The sequence below is a fragment of the Hyperolius riggenbachi genome, chromosome 4 (genome assembly GCF_040937935.1).
Source record: "Hyperolius riggenbachi isolate aHypRig1 chromosome 4, aHypRig1.pri, whole genome shotgun sequence".
Taxonomy (NCBI): domain Eukaryota; kingdom Metazoa; phylum Chordata; class Amphibia; order Anura; family Hyperoliidae; genus Hyperolius; species Hyperolius riggenbachi.
The window spans coordinates 36080795-36095205 of NC_090649.1; the positions used below are offsets into that span (position 1 = coordinate 36080795).

At 50.3% G+C, this 14411-nt stretch overlaps 1 protein-coding gene across 1 annotated transcript in view; it reads left to right on the top strand.

Moving 5' to 3' along the window:
* LOC137571167 (uncharacterized) overlaps positions 1–14411 on the top strand; it is a 249160-nt gene that overhangs the window by 105574 nt on the left and 129175 nt on the right. Inside the window, exons 4-5 of the mRNA XM_068279965.1 lie at positions 284–572; positions 2331–2476. Coding sequence (XP_068136066.1) covers positions 284–572; positions 2331–2476 — 435 coding nt within the window. The remainder of the gene's footprint in view (positions 1–283; positions 573–2330; positions 2477–14411) is intronic.

The window sequence follows — 14411 nt, forward strand, 5'->3', positions numbered from 1 at the left end:
GTTTTGAGGGCTTTCTTGAAGATGTTGAAGGAGGGGGCTGCCCTAATGGGTGGAGGTAGGGAGTTCCATAGTGTTGGAGCAGCTCTTGAGAAGTCCTGGAGGCGTGCATATGCAGCAGTACTTAGGAACACCTGACAAGCTATTCCGATTACAGTTTTAAAAAACATGTTTATTGATACTAGTTGTCCTTTAAGTTGTTGTAGCCATTTACCATATAAAAAGTTAACATCAATGGTTCCCCAAAATGTATTCATGTGTATCTGGTTGTATTTTATTAACACAGGTGAAAATGTTGCCCTCAATGGTGAAGCATCACAGTCCTCAACCTACGATGGTGGCATTAGCACGGCCAATAAAGCCATTGATGGAAACTTGGACACTAATTACCATTCCGGCTCCTGTACCCACACCAATGATGATGTCTCCCCCTGGTGGAGGGTGGACTTACTGCAGCCCCATAAAATCTCCACAGTCGTCATCACTAACAGAGCTGACTGCTGCAGGGAACGGCTGAATGGTGCCAGTATCCTTATTGGAAAGTCTTTGGAAAATAATGGAAATAATAATCCAAGGTAACTATTAGAGTTGGGCCGAACCTCCGATTTTAGGTTCGCGAACCCTGTTCGCGAACTTCCGCAAAAGGTTCGGTTCGCGAAAAAGTTCGCGAACCGCAATAGACTTCAATGGGGAGGCGAACTTTCAAAGTTTTAAAACATTCTATCAGCTGGAAAAATGATAGAAAACATGTTTCAAAAGCTCTAATACCTGGAGCCACACCTAATTGAGTGAAATACACATCACTGCTGGAGGACCCACCCTCCCTCCTCCAAGCAAGGTCCTTTATACCATTTGCCTACCTACACTAATTAGTTATGGGACAGCTGCTACATACTCTGCTAGGGAGATTCCCTCCTCCCTCCTCCCTCCTACCGGAGGGAGGAGGGTCTCTTCTGCCAGGGAATTATACTATTTTAAAAACCAGTATACATCATACCATAGCTGGGAATACATACATGAGTATACATCATACCATAGCTGGGGATACATACATGAGTATACATCATACCATAGCTGGGAATCGAACCCAGATCTCACTGTGTGGTGGGCACGTCACCCTAAGCACTGTACCACTACAGAAGTAAGTGAAGCTTGCCTAAAATTTAACATTTATGCTCAATGCAATAGAACCATTAGGTTGCTTAAAGGAGAACTGTAGTGAGAGGTATATGGAGGCTGCCATATTGATTTCCTTTTAAGCTATACCAGTTGCCTGGCAGCCCTGCTGATCTATTTGGCTGCAGTAATAATAATCCAAACATTTGTATAGCGCTTTTCTCCTGTCAGACTCAAAGCGCTCAAGAGCTGCAGCCACAGGGACGCGCTCAAGAGGCCACCCTGCAGTGTTAGGGAGTCTTGCCTTGAACTCCTTACTGAATAGGTACTTGACCTAGCCAGGATTCAAAGTAGTAGTGGTACAGTGCTTAGGGTGACGTGTCCACCACACAGTGAGATCTGGGTTCGATTCCCGGCTATGGTATGATGTATACTGGTTTTTAAAATAGTATAATTCCCTGGCAGAAGAGACCCTCCTCCCTCCGGTAGGAGGGAGGAGGGAATAGGTAGAAGGGGAGGAGGGAGGCCAATTAAAATCTCCCTAGCAGAGTGTGTAGCAGCTGTCCCATAACTAATTAGTGTAGGCAGACAACTGAGTCAAATGGTATAAAAGGACCTAGCTTGAAGGCAGGGTGGGTGGGGTCTTTAGCACTGAAAGCAGTGTGTTTCACAATAACATGTCTGCTGACAGTAAAATGGAGGCGAAAAATTTTGCTCAATACAGCTTTATGGGGCGAATCGAACTTCCGCAAAAGTTCGCCTGATGCAGGCGAACGCGAACCCCTGAAGTTCGCCTGGAACCGTTCGCCGGCGAACCGTTCGGCCCATCTCTAGTAACTATTACTATTCATGTAGCTTTTACTATTATGGTTAGGGAGTCAGTAGTTAGTATATTGGCCTTGCTCCCCGGTGCTGTTTCAGTGTTACGAAGACCACTTGCTGCCTGTCAGTACTTCTTATTCAGCCCAATTAAAGAATTATACACTGGTGGAGGGAAATAGAGATAGAAACATCTGGAGAACTGTCCCTAAACATTGGGATAAACTTTAGTAAATCAGGCCCCAACTCCACTGGCTGCGTGCTGGTGGCAGCTGTGTGACACCAAACTACTATGATCTAAAAGTCAGTATGACCACTCCTAAAGAGGCCACTTGGGCCACGCTATCTACACTTACTACACATGGGGTTATTGACTTGCCTTTATTATTTTTTCACAGCTGTGCAGAGATCTCCTCCATACAGAACAGTGGCGCTCTGACCTTCCAGTGTAAACATATGGTTGGCAGATATGTGAACATCGTCATTAGAGGGAAGCAGCAATTCCTCTCCCTGTGTGAAGTGCAGGTGTTTGGGGTACCGTATGGTAAGTGGAGTACTTCTATAGGAAATGATGGAGCTATGGTTGCTAGATGTGACTACATAAAAACACACAATATATAAAATACAAAACGGAACTCATTAGATGCCTTATACACAATAACATACCATCTTCCTTCCCACTGAAATTACAGATTAAAAAAAAAATAAAAAAAAATATATATATATTATATATTATATATATATTATATATATATATATATATATATATATATATATATATATATATATATATATATACACATACATACATACATACATACATACATACATACATATTTATTTTATTTTAATTTTATTTTAATTTTTTTGCATAAAGAGGAGATGATTGCTTTGTCCTACAGGAAATTCACAAAGAATGTGACTGATTTATTCAAGTGATCAGAATTAGAGATGTCCCGAACCTCTGATTTTCGGTTCGCGAACTTCCGCAAAAGTTCGGTTCGCGCAAACTTTCCCAAACCGCAATAGACTTCAATGGGAGGCGAACTTGGAAAACTAGAAAAAAATATGCTGGCCACAAAAGTGATGGAAAAGATGTTTCAAGGGGCCTAACACCTGGAGGGGGGCATGGCGGAGTGGGATACATGCCAAAAGTCCCAGGGAAAAATCTGGATTTGACGCAAAGCAGCATTTTATGGGCAGAAATCACATTGAATACTAAATTGCAGGCCTAAAGTGCTTTAAAACATCTTGCATGTGTATACATCAATCAGGGAGTGTAATTAGTGTACTGTTTCACACTGACACACCAAACTCACTGTGTAACGCACCGCAAACAGCTGTTTGTGTAGTGATGGCCGTGCTGGACTACTGCGCGCACCATGACGAGAGTGCAGGTGATGATGGCTTTCCAGCCCATCTGGTCGCCGAGCTGAGGTAGTTGAATGACAGAGCAGTGACTGTCCAGCTGATCAAATTTGGTCTGATCACAATGAAGCAACGACCTTATTATCTTTGGTGTGCCAACCCCCGAGACACTCATATAGCCGGCGGTCATTGCTTCATTGTGATACGCAAGCCCCTTCACCGCGGCAAGGTAATGATCACAGATGGCACATGTAGATGCCATTTGTTTTTTGTTGCAGCTGCAGTGCAGCCAGAAAAATTAGGCAGGCATGTACACGCACCAGAAAAATCTGTATAGCTGCCGCTGCTAGCAGCGGCCTTAAAAATTTAGGAATCCACCTGGAGTCCTGGACCCTGTTGGTGGTGGCGGAGAAGGCAGTGAAGTGGCCTGAGGGCAGAGATGCTGTGTGGGGAGCGACTTAGTCTTGGGGCAGGCAGTCAGTCACATGGCCTGCAGGCAGAGATGCTGTGTGTGGGGACTGACTTAGTGTTGGGGCGGGCAGTAGCCATCTGGGATCCATGCCTCATTCATTTTGATAAAGGTGAGGTAATGAACACTTTTGTGACTAAGGCGACCAGAGGCGTAGCTAGGGCTTTTTCAGCGCCCGGGGACAAAGACTATTAATGCGCCCCCTAAGGGGAAGGCTGCACCGTGCCAAAAAGGGGTGTGGCCATATAATAAATGGGGGCGTGGTTATGGGTGGAGCCAAATGTACAGGAAGTTAGCAGGCTCACGCTCACCCACCCTCCCTCAGTATGTACCTTCCAGCATGTTCCAAGACAAATTCAGCAATCATGAGCCCCCCCCCCCCCCCCCCATCAAGACAAATTCAGCAATCATGAGGCCCCCAACATGACCAACTCAGCAATCATGAGGCCCCCAACAAGACAAATTCAGCAATCATGAGGCCCCCAACAAGACAAATTCAGCGATCTTGAGGCCCCCAACAAATCATGAGGCCCCCAACAAGACAAATTCAAAGATCTTGAGGCCCCCAACAAGACAAATTCAGCGATCTTGAGGCCCCCAACAAATCATGAGACCCCAACAAGACAAATTCAGTAACCATGAGGCCCCCAACAAGACAAATTCAGCAGTCATGAGGCACATAAATAGACAGCATTTCACATAAATAGGCAGAATGCCCCCTTAATATGGTAGACACCTCTCACATGGCAGCAGTTCCCCAAAATACACTCAATCCGACAGCAGTGGTTCCCCAAAAATAGGTAGCCCCAGGTTTATAGGTGTCCCCAGAATAGGTGGCCAGCAGTATAGATGTCCCCAGAACAGGTGGCCAGCGGTATAGATGTCCCCAGAACAGTTAGCCAGGGGTAGAGATGTCCACAGAACAGGTAGCCAGGGGTATATGTGACCAGTATATGTAGCCAGGTGTATATGTGCCCAGTATATGTAGCCAGGTGTATATGTGTCCAGTATGTGTAGTCAGGGGGTATATGTGCCCAGTATATGTAGGTAGAGTTGGGCCGAACCTCCGATTTTAGGTTCGCGAACCGGGTTCGCGAACTTCCGCGGAAGGTTCGGTTCGCGTTAAAGTTCGCGAACCGCAATAGACTTCAATGGGGATGCGAACTTTGAAAAAAAAAAAAAATTATGCTGGCCACAAAAGTGATGGAAAAGATGTTTCAAGGGGTCTAACACCTGGAGGGGGGCATGGCGGAGTGGGATACACGCCAAAAGTCCCCGGGAAAAATCTGGATTTGACGCAAAGCAGCGTTTTAAGGGCAGAAATCACATTGAATGCTAAATGACAGGCCTAAAGTGCTTTAAAACATCTTGCATGTGTATACATCAATCAGGTAGTGTAATTAAGGTACTGCTTCACACTGACACACCAAACTCACCGTGTAACGCACCGCAAACAGCGGTTTGTGTAGTGACGGCAGTGGCGGGTTCACTGAACAGAACAGGTATACAGTGGCGGGTTCACAGAACAGGTATGCAGTGGTGGGTTCACAGAACAGGTATGCAGTGGTGGGTTCACAGAACAGGTATGCAGTGGTGGTTTCACAGTACAGGTATGCAGTGGTGGGTTCACAGAACAGGTATGCAGTGGTGGGTTCACAGAACAGGTATGCAGTGGTGGGTTCACAGAACAGGTATGCAGTGGTGGGTTCACAGAACAGGTATGCAGTGGCAGGTTCACTGAACAGGTATGCAGTGGTGGGTTCACAGAACAGGTATGCAGTGGTGGGTTCACAGAACAGGTATGCAGTGGTGGGTTCACAGAACAGGTATGCAGTGGCAGGTTCACTGAACAGGTATGCAGTGGTGGGTTCACAGAACAGGTATGCAGTGGCAGGTTCACTGAACAGGTATGCAGTGATGGGTTCACAGAACAGGTATGGCAGGTTCACTGAACAGGTATGCAGTGGTGGGTTCACAGAACAGGTATGCAGTGGTGGGTTCACAGAACAGGTATGCAGTGGCAGGTTCACTGAACAGAACAGGTATGCAGCCAGTAACAAGCTAAGCCTAACTAATCTTTCCCTATGAGAGACAGTCTGCAGCAGCTCGCCCTACTCTCACTAACGCAGGCACACGAGTGAGCGTAATGGCCGCCGCTGCCTGCCTTTTATAAAGGGGGAGTGGCTCCAGGGGCTAGTGTAGCCTAATTGGCTACACTGGGCCTGCTGACTGTGATGTAGAGGGTCAAAGTTGACCCTTCATGGTGCATTATGGGGCGAACCGAACTTCCGCAAAAGTTCGCCTGCGGGACGCGAACGCGAACCACTGAAGTTCGCATGGAACCGTTCGCAGGCGAACCGTTCGGCCCAACTCTATATGTAGGCAGGGGGTCAGTGCTCTCCCCAGGCTCTTTTAGCCGGGTGCTCCACCCGGCTAGTTTTGGTGAGCACCCGGCTGTCATCTCTTCTGAGTTGTGCAGAGAAGCGCCGGCCCAGTATTCCCTCATCTTGCCCCACCCGGCTACTTTTCCATGCCACCCGGCTGGAAAAAATTTCTGGGGAGAACACTGGGGGTATATGTCCCCAGTATATGTAGGCAGGGGGTATATGTCCCCAGTATATGTAGGCAGGGGGTATATGTCACCAGTATATGTAGCCAGGGGGTATATGCGCCCAGTATATGTAGTCAGGGGGTGTATGCGCCCAGTATATGTAGGCAGGGGGTATATGTCCCCAGTATATGTAGGCAGGGGTATATGTAGGCAGGGGGTATATGTCCCCAGTATATGTAGGCAGGGGGTATATGTCCCCAGTATATGTAGGCAGGGGGTATATGTCCCCAGTATATGTAGCCAGGGGGTATATGCGCCCAGTATATGTAGTCAGGGGGTATATGTGCCCGGGATATGTAGGCAGGGGGTATATGTCCCCAGTATATGTAGGCAGGGGTATATGTCCCCAGTATATGTAGGCAGGGGGTATATGTCCCCAGTAGATGTAGGCAGGGAGTATATGTCCCCAGTAGATGTAGGCAGGGGGTATATGTCCCCAGTAGATGTAGGCAGGGGGTATATGTCCCCAGTAGATGTAGGCAGGGGGTATATGTCCCCAGTAGATGTAGGCAGGGGGTATATGTCCCCAGTAGATGTAGGCAGGGGGTATATGTCCCCAGTAGATGTAGGCAGGGGGTATATGTCCCCAGTATATGTAGGCAGGGGGTATATGTCCCCAGTATATGTAGGCAGGGGGTATATGTCCGCAGTATATTTAGGCAGGGGGTATATGTCCCCAGTATATGTCGGCAGGTGTGTCCCCCAGGAGGAGGGGAGCAGCGCAGTGGAGGGAGAGCTATGGGCACAGTGGGGAGGGGCAGACGTCTCCCGGCCCCTTCCCTCACCTTAGGGGGATCTCCCTCCCTCGCTGTCCCCTCCACAACTAATGTCCGTCCGGGTGGCTGGCAGGCAGCGGCGGGTGGGACTTACCTGCGTCTCGTCGCAGCGCCGGATGGATCTGGCCCTACACTGGTCTAGTCCAGACCAGAGCAGCGGCTGCAGGACCCGAACTTCCGGCGCTGGAGCGAGACGGAGGTAAGTCCCGCCCACCGCTGCCAGCCACCGGACATTAGTTGTGGAGGGGACAGCGAGGGAAGGAGAGCACCTAAGGTGAGAGAAGGAGGGGGGAGATGGCCCCCCTTCTCCACCACTGCTCACAGCTCTCCCTCTTCTCTGCACTGCTCCCCTCACAAAAAAAAAAAAAAACCCTGCAGCTGAGCTGGGCCCCCTCGGGGACCCGGCGCCCCGGGGCACCTGTCCTACCCCGACCCCCCCCCCTAGCTCCGCGTCTGTAGGCGACTTCTCTTCTCAGTGACAATGCCTCCAGCTGCGCTGAAGGTCTTTTCTGACAGGACGCTTGCGGCAGGGCAAGACAGAAGTTGGATGGCAAATTGGGACAGCTCTGGCCACAGGTCAAGCCTGCGCACCCAGTAGTGCAAGGGTTCATCATCGCTGCTCACAGTGTCTACATCCACACTCAAGGCCAGGTAGTCGGCTACCTGCCGGTCCAGGCATTGGTGGAGGGTGGATCCGGAATGGCTAAGGCGAGGCGTTGTACTAAAGAATGTCCGCATGACCGACTTCACTAGGGATGCTCAAAAAATTCTGCGGAATTCCGTTTTCCGCAATTCCGGACGGAATTTGGTGGTTCCATTCTGTCGCATCAGAACGGAATTGCTATAGTGGTATGGCAGAATTTCCGCGGAACGATGCGGATTTTCGCGGAATGCAAATTTTTTGTGAGCCAATCACAAAGAAGCTCATAGAACAAGATTAAAGTGACAAAAAATGGATTTCCCACATGAAAATAGGAATTATTTCTGCAGGAATTACAGTCTTAACAAAAACCAATCAATCCTATGTTAGCAAACATCTCCCTAGCTATGTCACCTATCCCAACCATTTTGTATAGCTTCCATAGCCTACGCGACACCTCTGCAGCGGCGAAAACCACCGACATGGGACCACCGCCAGGTCCCAAAGCTTACACGACACCTCCTGTGGCGCCAAAAACCACCGCCAGGTCCCAAAGCTTACGCGACACCTCCTGTGGCGCCAAAACGACAACCATGGAACCACCACCAGGTCCCAAAGCTTATGCGACACCTCCTGTGGCGCCAAAACGACCACCATGGAACCACCGCCAGGTCCCAAAGCTTACGCGACACCTCCTGTGGCCCCGAAACGACCACCATGGAACCACCGCCAGGTCGCAAAGCTTACGCGACACCTCCTGCAATGCCAAAATGACCGCCATGGGACTACCAATAGGTCCCATGGCTTAAAGGGACACCTCCTGCGGTACCAAAATGACCGCCATGGGACCATCAATAGGTCCCATAGCTTAAAGGAACACCTCCTGCTGCAAAAAAAAAAAATCAATACGAATTTAAAAAAAAAAAATAATAACCGGGGAATAGCCACTAGGTCCCATGTGCTACCATTTGGCATAAAATAGGTTTCATTTGCGATTACTTTAATTTTTCCGCCGGAATACGGAATTCTGTGGAAATCCGCAAAATTCAGCGGAAATCTGATAGCGCTGGCGGAATTTACAGAATTCCGGCGGAACGGAATTTCCCCTTTCCGATCATCCCTAGACATCACCATGAGGTCGCTGGAGCGTCCTGTCCTTGCCTGCGTGGACATGGGAGGAGGATTACTGCCAGTGGTACCTTTGCATTGTAGTGTGACATCACCCTTAACCTTCCTGGTGGTAAGCCGCGCAGGAGGATTTCTCAGGCCCTACTGGGCCGATTTGCATATTTTTTTTTTTTGCTACACGCAGCTAGCACTTTGCTAGCTGCGTGTGCACACCGATCGCCGCCGTTCTGCTCTGATTCGCCACTACCCGCCGTGCCGCCCCCCTCCCTCCAGACCCCTTGCGCAGCCTGGCCTATAAGCGCCAGGCAGCGCTGAGGGGTGGATTGGGACTCCCGATGACGTCACGACGTCGATAACGTCATTACGACCGGGAAAAGCCCTCCAGGAAATCCCGTTCTTTGAACGGGATTTCCTGATCGTAGATCGCTGGAGGCGATCGGAGCGGGTGGGGGGATGCCGCTGCACAGCGGCTATCATGTAGCGAGCCCTAGGCTCGCTACATGATTTAAAAAAAAACAAAAAAAACTGCTGTGCTGCCCCCTGACGGGTTTTAATAGGCCGCCGGGAGGGTTAATTGCATTGTAAAGCATAGTTGCCAGCTTGTTCTGCATGTGCTGCATCCTTTCTGCCTTCTGGTGAGTTGGTAACATGTCCGCCACTTTGTGCCTATACTGAGGGTCTAGTTGCGTGGACACCCAGTACAGCTCATTCCCCTTGAGTTTTTTTATACGGGGGTCCCTCAACAGGCTGGACAGCATGAAAGACGTCATCTGCACAAAGTTGGATCCAGACGTACTATCCATCTCTTCTTGCTCTTCCACAGTGATGTCATGTAAGTCCTCTTCCTCCCCCCAGCCACGAACAATACCACGGGATTTAATAGCACAAGCCCCCTGCAACGCCTGCTGTGGTTGTTCTTCTGCCACCGCCTCTTCCTCCTCCACAGACACACCTTCATCATCATCCGTGTCTGACTCCTCTTCTTCCCCACATGCCTCTTCTTCCTCCTCCTCCTCTCCCCTCTGTGCTGCCGCAGGTGTTGAGGAAACATCTGGTTCTGATGTGAATTGATCCCACAACGCTTCCTGCCATAACTGTTCCTCTTCACGCTCCTCCACAGCTTGATCCACCACTCTACGCACGGCACGCTCCAGGAAGAATGCATATGGGATCAAGTCGCTGATGGTGCCTTCACTGCGACTCACCAGGTTGGTCACCTCCTCAAACAGCTGCATGAACCTGCGTGCATTTCGCATCAGTGTCCAGTTCGGTGGCCAGAACATCCCCATCTCCCCAGATTGTGTCCTTCTTCCGTAATTGTACAGGTACTGGGTGACGGCTTTCTCCTGTTCTAGCAGGTGAGAGAACATGAGCAGGGTCGAATTCCAGCGAGTCAGGCTATCACATATCAAGAGTCTCACCGGCAAGTTATTTCTCCGCTGAATGTCCGCAAAGCATGCCATGGCCGTGTAAGACCGCCTGAAATGCCCACACAACTTCCTGGCCTGCTTCAGGACGTCCGCTAAGCCAGGTACTTTGACACAATTCTTTGAACGACTAGATTCAGCACATGTGCCATGCAGGGTACATGTGTCAGCTTTCCCAAATTCAAAGTGGAAAGGAGATTGCTGCCGTTGTCACACACCATGTTGCCGATCTCCAGCTGGTGCGGGGTCAGCCACTGATCTACCTGTTTGTTAAGAGCAGCCAGGAGAGCTGCTCCAGTGTGACTCTCCGTTTTGAGGCAAGACATGTCTAAGATGGCGTGACACCGTCGTACCTGGCATGCAGCATAGGCTCTGGGGAGATGGGGCTGTGTAGCTGGAGAGGAGATTGCAGCACCAGTAGAGTTGAACTGCCACTCAGCCAAGGAGGAGGAGGAGGACGACAGCGAAGAGGATGTAGCAGAAGGAGAGGAGGTGGCAGCAGGCCTGCCTGCAAGCCGTGGAGGTGTCACAAGTTGGTCTGCTGCACAGCCACGTACTCCCTGCTTGCTATTGGTCACCAGGTTGACCCAATGGGCTGTGTAAGTAATGTAGCGGCCCTGACCATGCTTGGCAGACCAGGCATCCGTGGTCAGGTGGACCCTTTACCCAACGCTGTGTGCCAGAGATGACACCACTTGCCTCTCTACTTCATGGTACAGTTTGGGTATCGCCTTTTTAGAGAAATAATTGCGGCCTGGCATCTTCCACTGTGGCCACAAATTGACGGAAAGCCTGAGTCCACCAGCTTGTATGGTAACAGCTGGCGAGCTAACAGTTCCGCCACGCCAGCTGTCAGACGCCGGGCAAGGGGGTGACTGGCAGAAATTGGCTGCTTCCGCTCAAAGATTTCCTTCACGGACACCTGGCTGCTGTGGGCAGAGGAGCAGGAACCACTCAAGGGCAGAGGCGGTGTGGAGGAGGGTGGCTGTGAATGTGCAAGGGAGAAAGCGGCTGAAGATGCTGCACCTGAAGGAGGAAGAGGAGAAGGAGGGTGGCTTTTCTTTTGTGTGCTGCTTTTGCTCAGGTGCTCTTCCCATTGCAGTTTGTGACTTTTCTCCATGTGCCTTCGTAAGGCACTTGTCCCTACATGAGTGTTGGCCTTTCCACGGCTCAATTTTTGGAGACAGAGAGAACAGATGGCTTTACTCCGATCTGAGGCAGACACATCAAAAAATGTCCACACCGCTGAGCCACCCTGGGGTGTGGGCACTATGGTGGCCTCAGCAGCTGATGTTAAAGGGCATGTTGGCTGGCTGCCCATAGGTGGCGATACATGGCGCCGGACACTGCCACCAGCTGTTTCTGACAACGAGCTCCCCCTGCTTCTTTCAGCAATTTGTCTCCTCCTACTCCTCTCTGTCTCCCCCTCTGAACTGCCCCCTTGGTCATCTTGTCTCTTAGGAACCCATGTGGGATCCGTATCATCTTAATCATCATAATCATCCTGCCCAGCTTTGCTTGCCTCAGACAACTCCAAAACTGCACCAACAGCAGGTACTTCATCATCCTCCTCCTCACACGTTACGTCCATAGTGTTGCCACCTAACTCAGACATATGAGGTGGTGTAACTTGCTTAGTGCCTTCATCTTGTTGTAGCAGTAGTGGCTGTGAATCTGTGATTTCACCACCAAATAACTCCAGCGAAAGTCAAATGCAATGGATGTGGTGCTTGTAGTAGCGCTGTTGGCTGTAACGATTGGTGTCAACTCGCAGAGAGAATCTGATTATTGATGATCTGCAGAATCACCAAGAATACAGATATATACCTGATTATGGATGATCTGCAGAATCACCAATAATCCAAGTATTTGCTAACCTCTGGACACCTGAAGTGTAAGTGCTTGGTGCAACAGTAACAAAGAACACACAAGGGACTAATTAGGAACTCCTGAGGAGCAGGAGTCCCAACAACACAATAATGAGCAACAGACACTACTGCAGCCAAGGATCTGTGGACTGTAAGATCCTAATCTGCAAGGTAGTGAGATCACCAGATGGAGTGAGGTGATCAGATACTACTGCAACCGAGGATTAGAGATGTAGCGAACGGTTCGCCGGCGAACGGTTCCAGGCGAATTTTGGTGGTTCTCGTTCGCAGAGAACCGGGAACTTTTTTTCAAAGTTCGGTTCGCCCATAGACTACGACCAGCTAACGCCCATAGGCGTCAGCAGGTCTTAAGTGGGTTACCATGGAAACGGCGGCCTTTCCATGTCAGTTCACGGAGGGTGTCTCCGTGAACAGCCGGAGAGCCGCCGATCGCGGTTTGCCGGCAAAATGTAAACATGCGGGGAAGAAATCCCCGCTGTTTACATCATATGGCGCTGCTGCGCAGCAGTGCCGTAAGGCAGATCGGCGATCCCCGGCCTCTGATTGGCCGGGGATCGCCGGCATCTGATAGGCGGAAGCCTATCCTAGGAGGCGCAGGACGGAACTCCGTCCTGCGCATTACGGAGAGAGGGAGGTAGGGAGGCAGAGGGCGGAAATGGCTGCGGAGGGGGGCTTTGAGGAGCCCCCCCCCGCAAAACGCAGATGGCCGGCGGCGATCAGACCCCCCACGCAGGACATCCCCCTAGTGGGGAAAAAAGGGGGAAGTCTGGTCGCCCTGGCTTCAAAGCGATCTGTGCGGTGGGCTGGAGAGCCCACGCAGCACAGATTGGACCAGCATAGGCTGGTCCTTAAGTGGTTAATGGCCGCCGACTTTAACGGTTAATAGCAAAGTCCCCTTACATAGTAGAAACACCAAAATTGTTGGGAATGTTAAGTGGAATAGTGGGAACAAGAGGAACATTTTTTTTTCAAAAAGACCTTATACTTTTTGAGAAAATCAATTTTAAAATTTCAGAGTAAAATGAGCCAATTCAAAAAAAAAAGAACCGATCCATTAAAAAGAACCGGATGATTCAAGAACCGTTAGTATAGCAGAGAATGCGTCCTGAGCAGGACGTGAAGCTGCCGGCTCCGTTGCTGTCTCTCCCCACCTGCCTGCACCTGTCACCCTCACCTAGCCTGGCACCCAGCGCACCCATGGGTGCCAGGCTAGGTGAGAGTGACAGGTGAGGAGGTGGGGAGAGACAGCAGGAGCTGGCAGCTATGCATCCAAAAGGACGCATTCTCTGCTATGTGGGAGGCATCGGAGATCTTCAATCAACTTAATTGAAGATCGCAACATAAGAGGATACAGTTTGTTGGATCATTTATCGTGGATATTGGCGTGGGAATTTTTTTTTTAACGGTACAGGTAAGTATTTCTGGTTAATTTAGAATAATAAAATACTTTTCTCGTGGTTGTGTTTTTATTTCATTTAACCCTTTGTGGAAATGTGTAAGGGGTACTTTGTACCCCTATACTCATTTCTCCTGGGAGGGGCGTGGGCATCTGGGCTCCCCTTCTTAAAGGGGACTCCCAGATGCCACCATGAACCCCCCCAGGGAGTCGTCGCCCCCACCTCCTCCTGGGGCACCGGAGGTAGGGAAGAGCCCCTTGTCCATGGATTGGACAAGGGCTCCGGGGGGGGAGGGGAAAGCTTGGCCGCCCCTCCCCCCTCCCCCCGGAGCCTCCCATACCATGGACCATGCGGGCTGGTATAGCTCAGGGTGCGAAGCCCCAGTCGGCCAGGGCTCCGCATTCTGGCTATCCCAGCCTGCATGGGGGACAAGGGGTTACAGAGGCTCGGGAGGGGGGACCCCACGCCATTTTCTTTCAGATTTCCCACACACAGCAAATAAAAAAAATAAAAACATTTTTTAAAGGACTTCCGAGGCCACAAATGTGAAAAAAAGTTAAATACCTTTTCATAATCCATATCCATTGAGGACGCCATCCGCACCCTCCCGTTAATTCCACCATGGCTCCAGCACTAATAATGGCCCTGGTCGAGTCCCGACCCCTCTGAACGGGTCAGGTTCTCAACTCATTCCCCCCTCAATATGGCCGCCACAGATTGCCGCGGCTGCGCAGTCCGCATAGACGCGATTGCGGCTGCGCAGCTCTAGCACTT